The following is an 18,898-nucleotide window of genomic DNA, read 5'->3' as shown; positions in this document are numbered from 1 at the left end:
CATAGTTAGATCCGTTTCATTTTTTAATCACTTTGTCTACCTGGCATGTAAGTTTCTTGTGGGCAAGGCTTTGTTCTTGGACAGTGCTGAACCCCTAGAACATGGAAGGAAGCCTGATGCGTAGAAGGTGCTCGGTGATATTTAATGATTGAGTGGATGGACGGATGATTGAGAATACAGTTGAATGAATTCAGTACATTCAGCTTTTAGTGGGATATTTATCCTCTTAAAAGGATCATGCTTTTCCCATCCCAGGTGTCCTTTCTTCCTTGGCCAGAAGAGGACACTGTGTGGTCAGAAACCTCAGCCTCTGTGTATCACATAGCACATTGCAGCTGGACAGCAGAGACCACAAAAGAAGAGGCTTTTTTGATAATAACGTTAAATACGTATTTTTAAAATGTACACTGCTTTGTCACATAGTACTATTTGGTGGCTTAATTCCTTATTGAAAATACTTACTGAGGAACCTTTCCTCTGTAAGGAAAGCATATGGTGGCATCCATTCCAAAGCAAATTTACATCCTCTCAAAGAGAGAGCATTGTTCTCATTCATGTTGCTATTAGCCTCACAAGAAAGTTCTACAGACCCAGCAGAACCTACAATGAGACAAGATTATTTTTTTTACTTGAAGCTGGAGCACGGTACACAGCACCGTGGACTCCGACTCCCCTTTCTCCCGTAGCCGCCAGACAGACCTCTGGCAGCCGGTGGTGATGGAAAGAGGCAATAGAAAGATCCCATACACAAAAGTATTTAATGCCCAGATTTCATGATACTGATGTCTCTTTCTGGCTTTGTTTTTGCAGGATAACCTTTTCCACCCAAAATACACTGGAGAGGATTTAACCTGTACTGTGAAAAATCTCAAAAGAAGCACACAGTATAAATTCAGGGTGAGTCAATCGTTTTGGTACCTGAACTGCTTGAAAAAAGAAGCAGTTGCATGTTTTACCCATTTACCATTTCAAATGGACTCTGTCCGTTAAGAAAATTTTGAAGTTCCCTGCACTTTACATTTCTAAAGTGACACAAAATGCACGCCATACTTTAATTTTAAACCCTAGTTTTGAGAGAGAAAGCTACTGTCGTGTGCTGTAACAAATTACATTACAGCGTGGCCAGATGCCCTCACCCAGGAGCACCCAAACTGAATGCTCAGTGCACCTATCTCTCCCCCACTTTTCGATGTTTCTCCTTTTTATTAGATTTCTCTTTCACTCTCCCTCTTCCTTTGCTCTTCTGCCCATTTCTTTCCTTTTGTCTTCCATTACCCACTCCCTCCCTACTTAGGCTTTGCTTTGGCGGTTAACAACCACTGTTAATATGACCATAGGACTTTGTGTTGTAACGAGAAACAAAGCCTTGCAACTGATAAGAGAGGAAAAAAAGCAGGGATATACCTGAGTGGCTCAGATGGTAGTGCATCCAATTTAGGCTCAGGTCATGATCTCGCGGTTCACAAGTTCTTGTCCCGCGTCAGGCTCTGTGCTAACAGCTCAGAGCCTAGAGCCTGCTCCGGATTCTGTGTCTTCCTCTCTCTCTCTGCCCCTCCTCCTGCTCTGTCTCTCTCTCTCCAAAATAAACATTTAGAAAAGAGAGAGAGAGGAAAAGCAGTAAATAGCATCCTTTGCCATGGCACCCTTTATTGATCCATGCACAGCACTGGGTTTTCTGATAGGACTGTGTGCGTTTTGGAGGGAGAAATTTATCTTTTGATTCTACCCTTCCTTCTCTGGTTTGGAGGCCAAATGATGTAGCTTGGCATGTAGTAGTCATTCAGTAAACAGTTGTTAGATCACCAAGTGAAGTGTGTGACTATTTGAGGAAAATGACAGTTTCTGATATTTAACAAACGCTTGCTGTTTGGTGCCATGAGAACATAGGTAGGTATACTGCTAGCATTTCTCCACAAGGTGGCATTGCCCTACTCTTAAATAAGTAAGGTTATTTTTACCTGCTTTCCCCTCCCCCAATTTCTTCCCACAAAACAATAAGAACTAGGTGGTAACATACTGGTTCTATGTCTTCTTGAAAGGGTAAAAATGTCTTTAGCTGCAACCCACCTTAGTGTTTTATTTGTAATTGTCAGTAGCTAACTGTACAGAAAATAAGCACCCCATAAAGGAAATAACTTGTAAATCAGTTGTTTGAGATTGAGAGAGAGGAGAAATGTCTGTCTGTGTGAATTTATAGATGCCTTGATCTTGCCTTGGTAAAACGTTGCCATTTCTTCAATACATGACATCTAAAGCATGTTCATATTTTTTCCGTGGTGTTATAGCTGACTGCTTCTAATGTGGAAGGGAAGAGTTGTCCAAGTGAAGTGCTGGTGTGTACGACGAGTCCTGACAGGCCCGGACCCCCCACAAGACCCCTCATCAAAGGACCAGTTACATCTCATGGCTTTAGTGTCAAATGGGGTATGTTTTGCTACCATTGCTGTTGCTTGTTTTTGATAGATTTTTAAAAACTGATTTCAGTGGTGACAAACCAAAATAAGAAATAAGAGGTATTATTTGTGGGGATTTTACAGATTTGGAATATATGTATCAGAAACATCCAGAGAATTCCACTGGAATTGTCCATTTTATGAGCATTTTACTTTACGATTTTTCCTGTATTGTTTTGCCTCCTACACTTTTGTTACTGATTTGAATGTAATAATTTCTGAATATGTATTCATTCTTCAGTAACTTGCCCTTAACAATGGTAGTGATATTTAATGTGAAAAATGGATTTATAAAATTAATATTGAGAATAAACTTCAAACTTTAGGTATGTCATCTTAAGTAAATTTTGACATACAGAATGTTCAAGTTAAGAACTAGGAAAACTTTCGTTTTTGTTGTTTGTATGTAACCAGAAGTTTTGAACTTCAGGAATTTTTCTTTTTTCTTTTTTTAAATGTTTATTTATTTTTGAAAGAGAGAGAGCACCCATGAGTGAGGGAGGGGCAGAGTCAGAGGCAGTCTGAAGCAGTCTGAAGCAGGCTCCGGGCTGTCCCAAAGCCCAACATGGAGGTCGAACTCAAGAACTATGAGATCGTGACCTGAGCCGAAGTCAGATGCTCAACCAACTGAGCCATCCAGGGGCGCACCCCACTTCAGGAATTTTTCCTGTTGAAGTTCATTAAACGGTGTTTGAGGGTATCTGGTGGAAGGATATTCTGGCTCACCTCTGCAGCTCGGATTATTTCAATGAAGTGAATGCCTTTAGAATGTTGATAAAGATTTGCAATTGTATGTAAAACTGCTGGGATGTGTGTAATTATCACCAATGTGTCATAATAGTATTAGATTCCTGAAAGACAGAAAAAGGAAAAAGAAAAGGATTTAATTTTTTTATTTTTTAATTTTTTTTTAATGTTTATTTTTGAGAGAGACAGAGTGCGAGTGGGAGAGGGGCAGAGATCGAGAGGGAGACAGAATCTGAAACAGGCTCCAGGCTCTGAGCTGTCAGCACGGAGCCCGATGCGGGGCCCAAACTCAGAAACTGTGAGATCATGACCTGAGCCAAAGTCAGAAGCTTAACCTGCTAAGCCACCCAGGCACCCCAAAAAAGAGACTTAAAATAAGATTTTACCTGGCAGCCAGGTCATATAAAGGGAATTTAAAATATTATTAAAGAGGCTCCTGGTTGGCTTGGTCGGTAGAGCATGTGACTCTTGATCTCAGGGTTGTAAATTCAAACCCTGTGTTGGATGTAGAGATTACATAAAAATAAAGTCTTAAAAAAAAAAAAAAAACCCACAGAGCATTTTTTTTTTAAGTTTATTTTGAGAGAGAGCAAGAATGAGGGAGGAGCAGAGAGAGAGAGAAGGAGAGGGAGAATCCTAAGCAGACTCCGTATTGTCAGCACAGAGCCCCACGTGGGGCAGGAAATCATATACCATGAGATCGTGACCTGAGCCGAGATCAGGAGCCAGACACTTAACTGACTGAGCCACCCAAGTGCCCCAACACAAAACGTTATTAAACTGTTATTGGAGGTCAACCATTGAGACATAAAACTGTTTCAAGTTACCTAATAATTTTGAGGCAGAATTATTAGGATATCTATTTCCTTGGAAGATGGACGTGATTAAGAGAAACTGTAAAACTCTAGGTGTGCTTTTCTTGCCGGATTGTGAAGCTTTTTCCTCACAAAATCCTAGAAAGTAAATGTTTACTTTCATTAGCTATATGCTATAGTATTTAACTTTGTAATTATTGTTTTAAATCTCTCTTACTGAAATGGGTATGCATTCATGGAAATACCAAGCGAAAGGAGGGCCATGAAGTTCCTAAGTGTGTATCTAAAATAGAGACTTGGGAGAACTGATGGTAGAGGGAACTTCTGCATAGTCTTACAAAATTACAACGCGAGGTATCTTGCTGCTCAGAAAAGAAAACTCTCGCGGACGGAGTTAGCAGTGGAGTAAATACCCACAGTCCACAGGGCTCTGGTAATAAGCCAGCACCCCTTCCTCAGACCACCTGTCTGGTGCGTTCTCGACTCACAAATTCGGTTGCGTATCAGATTCCCTTGGGATATACAGCATGCTTAGTGGCAAACCGTGATGGAACATACTTATTACGTGTTGATGTTTTGTTTATTTTATCAGTAAACTTTGCACTTCTCTTTCCTTCCCTCTCCCTCTCAAAAGAATCCGGTCACTGGTAATTTAAGTGAGGTAAAGAATAAAATAAATAATAAAAGAGTTACGTATTTCATCTTATATAAAAATTGAATGTTAAAGAGCAGGCTTCAGAATTCTCGAAGTCGATTTACTAAGTTAACTCTTAGAAAAATTAATTCATAGTTTGAGTTTTGCTCGTATTTTGGTAAATAACTCTGACGTGTTAGACCTAAGAACTTCGAATAATCTGATAGCGCTCAGGGCTTCTTGGTGGTTTTGTTTGTTTCTTTTGTTTTTCAAGAGTAATACAGTAATTATTATACCTTTTGCTTAAATTCAGAATTAAGGAGTATAATATGACATGTTTTCTGTCTTCTAATGATACTTGTTAATAAAAATCTCTGCCCTTTCATAACTAATAAGGCATCTGCTTACTCTCCAGATCCTCCCAAGGATAATGGTGGTTCAGAAATACTCAAGTACTTGCTGGAGATTACTGATGGAAATTCTGAAGGTGAAGTTTTAGGAAATTGTTTTCCTCAAATCCAGTACCAACCTCTACTTTCTAACGTCCTAAAACATCTGTATGGTAATAGCGGGAAGCCGTCAATTCTACCGGTAGTGCCATTACAACAAATAGACCGTAATCACATATTTACAGTTTTCTCTTTTACACATAGCATCAGGGATCAGGGTATGCTTGAAATGTACATTTTTATCATGTTTTTAAATGTTCCGTGTCCTTTCTTTAAGCCAGAGGTCCTAATTAATCGAATAATTAAATTTTCATCCCCTGTCTTGGCACACTTTCTCTGAAAATTCTTACGAGCAGAGGGAGTGTCAGAAGCAATCAGCAGGAAGGATAAGGTGGAGAGAGCAGGCGAGTTTGGTAATCGACAAGTTCCCACGTACAGCGATGGCAAAGAAAACATCGTATTATCGGGAGAGAGTTGACAGTGTCACAGTCCCACTTTCCTGACAAGTTTAGCAAATGTCTTTCCATCTTTGTGACGTCTGAGTCAGACTGTCATCACTTGTGCACTATGTGGATTAAAGTAGTACAGTGTTAAAGATCAGATTCCTTAAGAAGTGCCTTTAAAAATACTCGATCTTTTTTTTCTAGTAAAACTCATTAGGCTTTAATAGGAAAAAAATATAGCTGTCAGAACTTTTAAAACGACCTATCTCGCCATTCTGATAATCCCATAACCATTCATAACGGTGACTTTTGCGAACAGGCCGGGCAGGCGTGGGCTGCTCTTTTGCCCTCTACTTGCGGTGACCACCTGGAGCTCTGGTTTTCGAGCCGGTCCGCTTCTATTTTGAACTAAGAACGTAAGAATGCTTTGAGGTGGGCACAGCTGTTCTCATCATAAAGTCCTCTTCTGGGCTAAAAATTTGATTTAGTTTTTTACGTTACAAAAACCTACCGAAGAGAGAAGTCAGGTGTCTGCCGTGGCTCCTTGTGAAAGCATGTTTTCCATTTTCATGACTCTCTTGACCACTGATGATATCAAATCAAACTAGATGCCGTTCTCTACTGAAAGTTAACAGCTTTGCCAGCACATAAAGTGGGTGATTAATTGAATCTTGTCAGTCATCCCTGTTCCCATGTGCCTCTTCCCAGGTTTCTAGCCAGCGATGTCCTAATAACGCTTTTTAGTGTCCACCCACAGCCCCCACGGCCCTGGTGCCTGTGACTTCATTGTAAATCTGTCCTAATAAGTGGCCGAGGGAAACTTACTTTAGTAAAGTGTCTTGGGTAATGGGGAAAAATCCCCCAGACATGTGGCTCTGTAAGGAGAGCAACACAGAGGAGGGAAGCCTGCAGCAGCCCAGATTTGCGAGGCAAGGCGGCCGGGGGAAGCGGCCCCCCATGCTTTGTCCCTGGTGGCGTCAGCCTTACCGGGCAGTCAGACTGCTGCAGCCTTCAGCAGCCCTGCTTACTTTCTTTAGTCCCGAGAAGTGGCCAGATAACTAGGTCACCTGAGTGCTTCATCTTTAATTCGTCACCCTCCCAGCCATTTTTGTCTCTTACGTGAGCTCTGTGAAGACAGCAGGCTTTTCCCCAAAGGACTCTGTGCGTGATGGGGCCCTGTGCCCTCCAGCATGTGAGAGCAGGAGGGACTCTTGAGCATGTCCCAGACTGACCAGGAGCCTCCTGGCTGGGCAGCCTTACCCTACCCAGCTGGCCCCAAGGCCTTCTCTCGCCACAACCATCCCACAGCTCGCTTGACCCCGTGCTCTGTCTCCGTTTCCGCCCACCCCCCCCCCCCCCCCGTGCCAACGACGGGTTTCTGTGGTTTCCAGCATCTGAACCTCATAGTCAGCAAATATAATAATGGTGGTATTAAGTAGTCTAGCCTGCAGTACTAAGTATGAAAAATGACTCCGTGTCATTTTAAATATTTAACTTCGGGAAGGGAAGGGAGAGAGGGCCCTTGGCTATTTAAAAAAAGAAAAAAAAAGAAAATAGGAGATGCTGGTTTTCATGGAAACCGCTTAGAGCTTGTTCCCCTCAGGAATGGCTGCTACTGTTCCGCGTTTGCAGGAGGCACAAACTCACACGCGAGTCTTGTTTTACAGCGAGCCAGTGGGAGGTGGCATACAGCGGATCGGCTACAGAGTACACTTTCACCCACTTGAAACCAGGCACTTTGTACAAACTCCGAGCGTGCTGCATCAGTACTGGTGGACACAGTCAGGTTGGTTTTGCCGTGGCGCGAAAGGAAAACCTCTTGGGTCGGGTTCAGACAGCCACTCTGTAACATCACGAGACAATTACTCTCTTAGAATGCATCGTCACAGCACAGCCTGCCACGGGGTCACATCAGGAAATGAAAACAAGAGTTTTTTCCAGTTGCGTTTTCGGAGGACATGAAAGATAGGCCCGGGTGATTCTCAGCTAAACTGTGGAATTGTCAAGGCGCGTTTGTCACTTAGTGATTTCTCGGAAGACTTTGGCATGATCCCAGGTGACGGTTGAAAATTGATTGTTGTCCGGAATTCGTCTCGCTAAATAAGAAGAACCTGAGTTATTGCAGTGCTAGAAAAGCATAGAATTCAGGGTCAAAAAGACGTGACCTCCTGCACAGCTCTGCTGTTACCAAACCTGGCAGTTTTGTGAGAACAGGGGATGCGCCTTCCCCAAGGTGCTTTACTGCCATCTGCTGGAAAAACCACACAAATCTATGACGACTGAGCTGAGTGACACCATTGTAGTTGTGCAGTGCCCAACTTACACACCTGTAGGCAGCAGCATATCCCTTGCTCTCCGCTCTTTACTTGACCTGAGATCGGCTAACATGTCAGGAGCCTTGGTTTCGACCACACAGGGTTCTCACAGGCTTAACATAACCTCAGAAATACACAGGGAGTGCGCTAGAAATCAGATACTAACTGGCTGTAACGCACATTCAGAAATGAATGAAAGGCAAGATGGTAAAAAGCCATTTTCATCGTAGGGATGTTTCACATCATGGTTTGAAACCATTAATAGTGAGAGACGGTAGCTTATAGCCCTTTGCTGGGTTTATGTTTCTCAAGAAGACTTGCCGTTAGGGTGCCTGGCTTTGCAGTCAGCAGTCAGCACACCTCCACTGGTGTCCTGTGTGTTTCTTTTTCCCGCAAGGATAGCAGTGCCGTGATGTTTAGGCTACCCACATAGACAGACTGTGAAAAGAAGGTCCAGTTAGACCACCGTCCAGCACCAGAGCTCTCTAGTGCTTCCCTGGGTGGGCTGTCCCCACATCCAGGCCCCAGAGGGTCAGCAGGCACCTCCTGTGTGAGGTGTCTAGGGTACCTCTCCCCTGCAGCACTTCTCGGGGAAAAGGGAAGAGTCTGGCCAAGCTGCAGAGTTGCACCTTGTTTTCTCCTCTCGCAGACAGTTGACTTCCACATCCCCAGCCTTGCACAATCAGCTCCTAAAAGGAGGCCCGCTTATTTTAGCATTAAAAGAACCTGCCGGTTAATGTCAGACTCAGTTGATTAATACTGAATTTATTTGCTCTTCTGCCCCCGTATGCGGATGGTTTCACCGTTTATAGCACCATTTAAAAATTTCATCCAGCTGTTGTTTTGTGTTCTCTTCTGTCCTCACGACAGATCTCTCTAATTTTGGCTTAAAGGAAAGCCGTTGTGTGCTTAGAATACACAACCCGTGGCTACGAATCTGACTTCATAAATAAGCATTTTTACCAGTGCCACATGCAGTGTATGTTCACGCCTGACACACACACGAGAGAAGACCCTTCTGCACAGAAATCAAGTGTGTACATTCACCGTGTGATCCCCTTTGGGCAGCATGTTCAGTTACAGGGTAGGATCTGCCTGGGATGTAGAGGTCTGGTGAATTCACAGTAACTAAGAGATGGTTCTCTCCGGTGTTTTCTCCTGCAGTGCTCTGAAAGTCTCCCTGCTCGCACACTAAGCATTGCACCAGGTCAGTGTCGACCACCGAGGGTTTTGGGTAGACCAAAGCACAAAGAAGTCCACTTAGAGTGGGGTGAGTGAACAAATCTTCACGTTGACATTGACGGTTGGGACAACTGGAGGTGGAATTGGAGATTTCATGCTTTGTGATTAAGTTGGCAGTCTGCTAACGACCGTAGTCCTTCCTGTTGAAAATGTCCGCTGTCTGTCTGATGTGTGTTGGCTTGGGTTTGTGTTCTGCGGCATGCCGTCGCTCATCCTGAGGGAGCTACGCTCACTGGGCATTCTCTGTCCTTCGGAGGACACTTGCCTAGAAAATCTTGCACAGCAGCCAGTCTTTCCCAGGAGTTTTTCAACTCTATTCACAAAAGCGAAGTTGCGTGCAATGTAGAGATTAAAGCGAGGTTCGTAAGGTAACCTCTGATTCTCCTCGTCTTTTGTCACATGTGGGCCCTGAGCTGTACAAGCATTTCCTGTTGTGACAGCAGTTTGCAGCATGTAAACTCGCAAATACAAACCTGCAGAACTCCATCAGACTGTTTTTTTGCCACTACTCATGTCTACAACGTCATAAAATATTGTGCCAACCTTGGGTCATTTATCTTGATTTAACGTGGCCTTTGGTTTTAAGTTAGAGAGATTTTCTCCCTCTGTTTCTTCCTTGTCTTACAGTGTAGACATTTGCCAAGGGGTTCTGTTGTTTCCAAATTATTTTGTTGAAGTAATTGAATGTACTTAGATGTAGTTTGGAAAGTACGGATAACATCCTTCAGAAACTTTTTCTTCCGTATCGCTTTTCTTTTGGGGGGAGGGGAGGGTTCCTTTTTGTGGGAGAGATACTGAGGACCAGCCGCCCACACGATGTGTTACAAACCTTGTGGGAAACCAGGTGTGAGCTGCTCAACTGGAAGCATAAAAATGTTCTAAGATGAAAAGCGTTCTCCATTCCCAGACGTTCCTGCCTCAGAAAGTGGCTGTGAGGTCTCAGAGTACAGTGTGGAGATGACGGAACCCGAGGATGTGGCTTCGGAGGTGTACCATGGGCCAGAGCTCGAGTGCACCGTGGGCAACCTGCTCCCCGGAACTGTGTATCGTTTCCGGGTGAGGGCTCTGAATGACGGAGGGGTGAGTACAGGCTTGTGCACCATAACCAGAATACCAAGGTGCTGACACTTCCGTATCCTCCCCCCCGAAATTCCTCAGCAGTATCTATCCAGCCTTGGTAGCCATTAAAGAAGGGTATGTGAATCTCATTTCTGAATTGATACATTGTTGTGACTTCATATTGACCCAGCATTAGAAATTTCTGTCTTCAAATCATTCTGTTAAGAAAGAGTTCAAGGTTACTAAGAAAGAACATCACCCTTTAGCTATTTTGGGTTGTTTTCAAAACAATTTCCTTCTTACCCAGCTATAGAAGCCTTGCCCTTCTATACGCAGCAATATCTCAGGTCAGTTTTTAGAACTGGAGTGGGGTAGAGGCCAGGGAGGCCAGCTTCTGGTTTTTGTTTTGTTTCAAATGAAGACCGGAGAATTCTTCTCAGCCCATCATAGATTGGAAGTCTGTGTCTAGATTATACCCATATTGTATTTATTTTATTTTCAATGTTTTATTTATTTTTGAGAGCGAGAGAGAGAGAGAGAGAGAGAGAGACACAGACCACGATCAGGGGAGGGTCAGAAAGGGAAACAGAACCCCCGAAGCAGGCTCCAGGCTCCAAGCTGCCAGCACAGAGCCCGATGTGGGGCTCGAGCCTGTAAACCACGAGATGATGACCTGAGCTGAAGTCAGACACTCAACTGACTGAGCCCCTAGATTACACCCCTATTTTAAATCGCAGAGTAATGTGGGTTTGGGGGGGGTGGGATTCATGATGAGAACAAGGTAACCAGAAACTGTCTTTCTGGTGCAGGCTGCTGCTGTACCCCTCCCCACTGCCAGGTATACGCGTGATTTGTACAGATGGGTTCCATGTAAATAAGTAGATATAATTAATTGATGGGATTTTTAAAAATAAGAAAGCACAACTGAGAGCAGCATGAAGTTGGTGATTTTCTCTCGTTCTCGGTAGCCCTGTGCAAGCCTGGCAGAGGAACATGCGTGGGTCTCCAGTCTATTTCCTGTTGGCCACACTGTGAAAACACTTGGTCTGAAGTAGCATCTCAAACCTTTAGCAGGGGCTGGATTCCTTCTAATTCCCAGCTAGGAAAGAAGTTCAGATACAGTACAACTATCTAAATTAAAAAAAAAGAAGACGACGACGACAACCAGAGTGGATCTAACCAATAACAATGTTTTGATGAGAAGATAAGAAAGCTGATGCACCTGAGCTTACATAATTAAAAAGCAGTGGCAGGTGATGACCACAGATGCTGCAGAAAATGTTTTACTGGTGTTTTTGCTCTTTTCCCTGTCAGCTGTGCAGGGCATCTCTGCCATAACAAAGATAAATATGCCACTCTGATGCTCCGAGTTTTACTTTCTGTCAAAGAAGAAATTTTTTATCATCTAATTTATCTAATTTATCATCTAAAAATATTATCATCAGCCTTAATTTATTCCTGTTACATTGAAAGTTACCCAGGGGCGCCTGGGTGGCTCAGTCGGTTAAGCATCTGATTTTGGCTCAGGTCACAGTCTCGTGATTCATGAGTTCAAGCCCCACATCTGGCTCTGTGCTGACGGCTCACAGAATTGGATAACCAATTTCGAGTCGATTTTTGTGTGCTAAAAATTAAGCTGCAGTGTACGTCTGACTTAGTTATCTTTGACTTAGTTTTCTTTGCTGTCCTGGGAGACCTGTTGAAACAGAATGCCATGCTGCGTCAAAAATCAGCATGGTTTTGTTTCTGATGGCACAATAAAGGGGAAATGTTTGGTAAACCAACTTTCTGATCCTTTTGAATAAAAAGAAATAATACATACATAATAGACATCTACCCCTCAGAGAGTGTATGTAGGAAGAAACCTTATGCACATTCAATTGAAAGTGAAAACCTTTAGGCAATATTTTTTAATCAGTTGTACTGATGATGGTGTTAGTCTGTCTAGCTCTTATTTGGTTATAAGCTTGTGTGTGAACACACACGTGTGTGTTCACACTATACATACAGGCATGTGTGTGTTCTTCCCTTTCAGTATGGCCCCTATTCTGATGTCTCAGAAATTACCACTGCTGCAGGGCCTCCTGGACAGTGCAAAGCACCTTGTATTTCTTTTACACCTGATGGATGTGTCCTAGTGAGTTGGGAGGTAAGTCAGGCACGTGTTCTGCATCGATTTCTGTTTCTTGTACTTTATCTGCCCCCAAATGCAAGTTACGAGGAACCTACAAAGCTATAATTCACATGTAGGTGATTTTACACATTAATATCTCTTGGCGCTTGCTTCTATCGCTTGGAGTTGTGGAAATTTTACCACTGGTTAGAACTGAGAGGAAATCGAGTACCTCTTTCATGCCTTTTTCTTCCATGTATTTGAAATACCCAGGGGCATGTTGCTCTGTTTCCCTAAGTTTAGTTAGTTGAGCACAAACATCATGGGATTTTCCTTCTCAGTGAAATTAACTACTTAAATCTCTGCTTTCCAGAGTCCAGAAAGCTCTGGTGCCGACATCTCAGAGTACAGGTTGGAATGGGGAGAAGATGAAGAATCCTTAGAACTCATTTATCACGGGACAGATACCGGCTTTGAGATAAGGGACCTGTTGCCCGCCGCACAATATTGCTGTAGACTACAGGTAGGTTGACATGACTCCGATGTTACTCATAGACCCAGGTGTTCCATGAAGGACTCTGGGGCAGTGACCCAAAGGCTTGTGATGGAGACTATCAAGACGGATGATATGGAATGAAGAGTCCTTTTAAATGAAAATAAATTGAATTGTTTTGGTCTTACAATTAATGTCTGCTTCTCTGGGAGGTCCTGTAGCAGAAGGACAAAATCCAATTCTGCACCACTCTCCTTTTTTCCACCCTTGTGTCCTGTCTGTGAACTCACTGAATAAGTGACCAAATCCAGGGCCGAGGGGTCAGTCACAGCTCCTTAGGGAAGGTTCCTTCTCTGTGAATTCCCCTGAGATGCATGTTTCAGTGGGAAAGACGCTTAAGACTGGCAAAAGACACAAGACGTGTATGCCAGTTGTTAAATGGAGCCAGAAACAAACATTAGAGTGATTTGAACTAGGCTGCATTAGATGACAGGATCCACCTCCCATTTCTCAGTGACCATTATTAACAAGGCTGGTTACAAATAGAGTAACATGAAGAACAGTTGGCTTCTTAGCCTAACCCCTAAAAGTGACAGTAGTCATGAGTTTACTTTTATTGACTTGGATAAGTGATTATTTTTTCCCCGTTGTAAAGCCTTAATTGTCCTTAGAAAACAGGGTTCTTTGTCCATTTCTTTCCATTTGTTTGGTAACATAGTTTGAGCACCACTTTGTGCCAGAATCAAAGGGTGAACAGGCTGATCAAGAGGAGAGATACCAAGATTAGTCAGATGTGGTTCTTGATCTTGGAGAACTCTGTCTTCACACATGTTTAGATTTAAATAGATAAAAAGGCAGAGATGCCAGATTTAGGTTTCCACCTGATTTAAGTCATGAATCAAATTGCTGATTACAAGTCCATGAACATATCGGTGTCTCTGACCTCTTTGGAGAAAATACTCCCTTCATAAATTAATTTTCCAGATCAACTGAAGCTTCTCTGTTAAATTCTGAAGGCTGCTTTTTCATAAACATTCTGATTAAACTCTTTTGTTATACATGTTCCTTCCTTCTTGAATGGAGCACCTGGGACATAATTAACTCGTCAGTGACTCAGGGTCACGGCACTTTATCTGATCTTTATAATAGCAGTGCTGAGTCATTGGGAAAAGGTTATAAAATATGTGCTACACTCCTGTTTTTGGAACAAGGCAGGATATAAATAAAGAACTGTCTGCCACCACAGGAAAAAAAAATTCACTATGCTTTTTGAGTTTTGGGTCTCTCCTGAAAATGTTCTTCTTTTTTCCCCTTCAGGGTATATGCTGTCACTTAGCACTGACTCCCCCAAATGGCATTTTAAAACATACATTGAATAGAGTAGGAATAGAGCCTGCATAAGAATTTTGCCTCCCTGGTTTGAAAGTGAGGAGTAGAAAACATTTTCAGATGTCCATACCTGTTTGTCATAAAATGAATCAGAACCTGTGAAGGGGGTAGTTCTTTTCAGACCACTATCACTATGCAAAAGAAGTACCGTCTTGTCAGGAAAGGGATCTCCTCAACCTAAATTGACTTACTTGGCACATGTAGGCCAAATATGAATTATTTTCATGAATTAATATTACTTAACACACTGCAAAGTCAGACAAATCGTTTTTTGAATATTTGGCATCTTAAAATTAAATCATTGTAATACTTATATTGTGTTTTATAAAAATTGGGTAAAACATTTCTTGTTTTGCTCAAGAATTTTTGCACTTTGATATGCTTCCTTAAGGGTATTTTAGTTAACAAGTACCAAAAGAGTACTGTTCACATGAGACATACTATATATTAGAGGCATGCTTTTATTTATTTTATTAAAAGATTCTTCTGAGGGGCTCTTGGGTGGCTCCTTCGGTTCAGTGTCCAACTCTTGATTTCAGCTCAGGTCATGATCTCAGGGTTTACAAGATCAAGCCTGGAGAGCTCTCTCTCTCTCTCTCTCTCTCTCTCTCTCTCCTGCCCCCAAATAAATAAATAAATAGAGAGAGAGAGAGAGAGATCTTCCAAATTATTTGTATTTTTTTTTTTTGAAAACTGGTCATAATAAGTAGCATAAATCAAGAAAAGATTTCTTATGAAATGAAGGTAGTAAAAGAATATGGGATCCAGGGTGGGATCCTGGAATAGAAAAAGAACATTGCTGGAGAAATTAGTAAGGTTTGAATCAGATCTGTATGTAGTTAATAGTATTATATCAATATTAATTTTGTGGTTGTGATCTGTAGTTGTATAAGGTGTTAACATTAGGGAATGAAAGGTGAGAGATATACACAAGTTTCTTTGTACTATTTTTACAGTATTTCTGTAAATCTAAAATTAGTTCAAAATTTAAGGAAAGTTGTTTGTTTTGTTTTTTTAACAGAAAACAAAATGCTCTTTTGTTCTGGCCTTCCCCAGAAGGGATGCACTGGCTAACGGCCAGGATTTTTCATGTTGACCAATTTAATCTTTACAGTGATCCTGTGAATTAGGTGTTGCTGTCTCCATTTTACATCTCAGGAAACAGGCTCAGAAGATCCTAATTTGCCTAAGATCACACAACATGCATACATATGTGTATGCCTACTAACTGCACAGTTAGTAAATAATGGAATCAAGACTTGAACTAAGCTGCAACTCTAAAAGCCGTGTGTTTTCCTTCTGGTACATGGTTGATACGAACATGGAGCTTCATGATGTCTTATTTTTCCGCCCCTGTGATAAATTTGTCTTAAAGAATGAAATCTCTATATATATTCTTAACGTAAATCATGACATCAAAATTTTACCAAAAAAGAGAGTTGGAGTATTGTCATGAAATAGAAGTAGGTATGAGAAAATATTACAGTAGAGTTTCACAAGTGGTTTGTTAGCAAATGGATGCTCTGAACTTCTTTGAGATTAACAGTAGTACCTAAGTGTTGTAACTTTTGTTTTGAACCTTTAAGAGCTCAGACTACTTTTGTTTAGTTCTCTAATTTGTCCTTCTAAACTCTCCTATGAATTAAATGAGAACTAGAGTTTAGAGTGCATTCGCTTTTGTAAGGAGGCTGCTAAATGTTTTTAAAGGGAAAAAAATACAAGTTTAACAACATTTATTGAGTACATACTCTGTATCAGACGCTGTTCTAGCTGTTGGGGGATACAACAGTGAGCCAAACAGACAACTTTACCTTTATGCAACTTACATTCTCATGGTGGTGATAAACGTGGTGATGAAAAATAAAGAAGGGAAATAGGAAATGAGGATCACAGGGGGTGAGGGTGGGGTAGGGTGACCGCAGATGTAAACATGGTGTCCAAAGAGGGCTCACTGTAAGGCAGCACTTGTGAGAAGACGTGAAGATGCTTGAGCAAGCTGTGCAGATGTCTAGGGAAAAAGGTTCCGGGACAGGAGGGGCAGCAATTTGCGAAGGCCCTGAGGTGGGAGCACACTTGGTGTCCCCATGGAACAGCAAGGAAGCCAGTGTGGCTGGAGCAGAGTAAGTGAGGGGGAGACTAGGAGGTGATAGAGTCAGAATGGCCATGGATAGGAGTTACTCGTGCACATGGAAAAGACGAGAAGAAGACTTGCCATTTAGTGTCCACCCCACAGTAACTGTGAGGATGCCACAGGACCATATATAGCCTGAAGTGGGCCAGGCAAATACAAAGTGTTGTTTTAAAGTTATGTTTTATAAAAGGTGACGATGGTGATATTATCTTCTGCTTTATTAACAGAGAAGGTGTCTTTGGCGGTTTTTTGGAACGTCATTAAAGCGAACGTTTTCTGAGATTTCTTTCTACCGGTGTTTCTAGAAGTAAATTGTGTATTACGTCAGATTTCTGTAACAGTGCCTAACACGGAGGCTTCAGAATTTACGGTGGGGTAATGTGGACTTTGTCTTGCTGTTGTCTTTTTAGGCTGTCAATCAAGCTGGAGCAGGACCGTATAGTGAGCTTGTCCTTTGCCAGACACCAGCATCTGCCCCTGACCCTGTCTCCACTCTCTGTGTTCTGGAGGAGGAGACCCTCAATGCCTACCCTGATTCACCTTTTGTGTGCCTTGTACTGAACTGGGAAGAGCCGTGCAATAATGGATCTGAAATCCTCGCTTACAATATTGACCTTGGAGACACTAGCATCACCGTGGGCAATACCACCACCCATGTTATAAAAGACCTCCTTCCAGAAACCACCTATCGGTGAGTGCAGGGAAGCAGAAATAGAGCTGCATGAACACATCAGCCCTTGGAGCTATAGACCTTTCAGGTTCTAAAGGCCAAACGACTGAATTCTAATCCTTCTTAATTAATATATTTAAGAGTACTAAATGCAGATATAGCTTTTTTTTCTTTTTTTAACATTTATTCAATTTTGAGAGACAGGGTGTGAGCAGGGGAAGGGCAGAGAGAGAGGGAGACACAGAATCCGAAGCAGGCTCCAGGCTCTGAGCTGTCAGCACAGAGCCCAGACGCCGGGCTCGGGCTCGAACCCACAAACTGTGAGATGATGACCTGAGCTAAAGTCAGACACTTAACCGACTGAGCCAGCCAGGCGCCCGGTAAATGAAAAATACAGCTTTAAAGCCTGTATTGCTTTGTACTTTGTGAGTCTGTTACAAATTTATACAATTCGTAACCCTCGAGGGAGAATTTCACCTACTGCTTTAAATTAGTTCCTCCCTCTTGGTCTCTTAGCAGCCACTTTTCCTTATACTTTTACTGTGACTCATGTCACTCTGTGGGCACCCTCTGTCCTCTCTGTGGACTTGCCCACCTCTGAAGCTGGGTTCCACCATTCTTTTCATTCCCCAAAGCAGACACAATGTTACAAAGCATTTGTGATGTAGCTTTTTACTCAGCCTTTCACAAGGGGCCAGAGGAAAAAGTTACATTACACATAACTGAGCAAAGCTCAGTTGGCATCTGCATTCTTTCTTTCCCCTGGAGTCCTCTCCCAGCCAGGCACCTCACCTTCCATCTTTTTCTCCAACACGGCCTCTTAAAATTTCAAATTATTTAGCTCCGTCTCCAAGTTGCCTCAACTCCCTCAAGACGAAAAGTGCACGACTAGCGTAAGAGGAGCACAGGAACCGTCTGTGGTTACTCAGGTGTGCCCTCTAACCCTTGGTCAGGTTACAGACAGTCCTGATTTACAGTGGTGTGAAAGCGATACACAAATCAGTAGGAACTGAGTTTTGATCATCTCCTGGGCTGGGGCTTACATGATTTGAAGCTGTCACTCCTGACGCTGGGCAGTGGCAGTGAGCCACGGCACCCGGTCAGCCACGCGGTCAGTAGGGTCAACAACCGATGTGCTCACGACCACTCTGTGCCCATACAGCCATTCAGGTTTTCACCTTCAGTACGGTGTTCAGTATATTTTAGGAAAGAGTCAGTACTTTATTATAAAATAGGCTTTGTGTTAGAGGATTTTGCCCAACTGTAGGCTAATGTTAAGTGTTTACATTGGCTAAGCTAAGCTACAGTGTTCAATAGGTTAGGTGTATTAAATGCATTTTTGAATTGTAATATTTCCATCTTATAATGGGTTTGTTGAGATGTAACCCTATCGTAAGCCAAGGAATGTTTGTAAATGTTTCTTGAGGAGGGAAATGTATAGATTCAGATTCAGGTCATCAGCCATATCTTTAGGAGGCTTACTTACCATCTCTGTGTTTCAGTTTCTTTTTTCCATAAAATGAGGACAAGATTCTTTCCTTCATAAGCATATTGTAAGGCGTTAATACACAAATGTTAAATGCTTAGAAGCCAACAGTACATATTAGGTGCGCAGTAAGTATGCATTGCAATTTCAGTCATTATCAATCGTGCCATCCAGCAAAAGTGGTTCTTCTTGGGGTAGGATGGAGGGAGTGAAGGACGGGCTAACAAACTTGCTGCTAGAAAAGGATGTATCATCTCATTTATTTTTTTTCTACTGTGTTTTCTCGTTCTGTGGTCTGACAGACTACCTTTTTTATATTCCCAGAAGCTGAAGAAAGAAATCAGCTAATGCACTCGAAGATACAAAAGCCCCATCTTGCCAGATCATATCACCCTTATTCTTTTTCTTTCTTACCAAATCTGTTTTGTCTAATTTATACAACTAGATTTATTTTACTTT

The 18,898-nt window shown here is 42.3% G+C and overlaps 1 protein-coding gene across 4 annotated transcripts in view; it reads left to right on the top strand.

Annotated features, from left to right (window-relative positions):
- Positions 1-18,898, top strand: part of FNDC3B (fibronectin type III domain containing 3B) — a 356,845-nt gene that overhangs the window by 295,524 nt on the left and 42,423 nt on the right. For all 4 annotated transcript variants that reach the window (XM_027061431.2, XM_027061428.2, XM_027061432.2 and 1 more), the window contains 9 exons: positions 811-897; positions 2,286-2,424; positions 5,065-5,136; positions 7,209-7,327; positions 9,021-9,126; positions 10,006-10,178; positions 12,193-12,306; positions 12,644-12,793; positions 16,694-16,974. In XM_027061431.2, the coding sequence (XP_026917232.1) occupies positions 811-897; positions 2,286-2,424; positions 5,065-5,136; positions 7,209-7,327; positions 9,021-9,126; positions 10,006-10,178; positions 12,193-12,306; positions 12,644-12,793; positions 16,694-16,974 (1,241 nt within the window). The remainder of the gene's footprint in view (positions 1-810; positions 898-2,285; positions 2,425-5,064; positions 5,137-7,208; positions 7,328-9,020; positions 9,127-10,005; positions 10,179-12,192; positions 12,307-12,643; positions 12,794-16,693; positions 16,975-18,898) is intronic.

Source organism: Acinonyx jubatus, chromosome C2 (assembly GCF_027475565.1).
Source record: "Acinonyx jubatus isolate Ajub_Pintada_27869175 chromosome C2, VMU_Ajub_asm_v1.0, whole genome shotgun sequence".
Lineage (NCBI taxonomy): Eukaryota > Metazoa > Chordata > Mammalia > Carnivora > Felidae > Acinonyx > Acinonyx jubatus.
The sequence above is the reverse complement of the archived record's forward strand: the minus strand, read 5'-3'. Positions and strand labels throughout refer to the sequence as shown.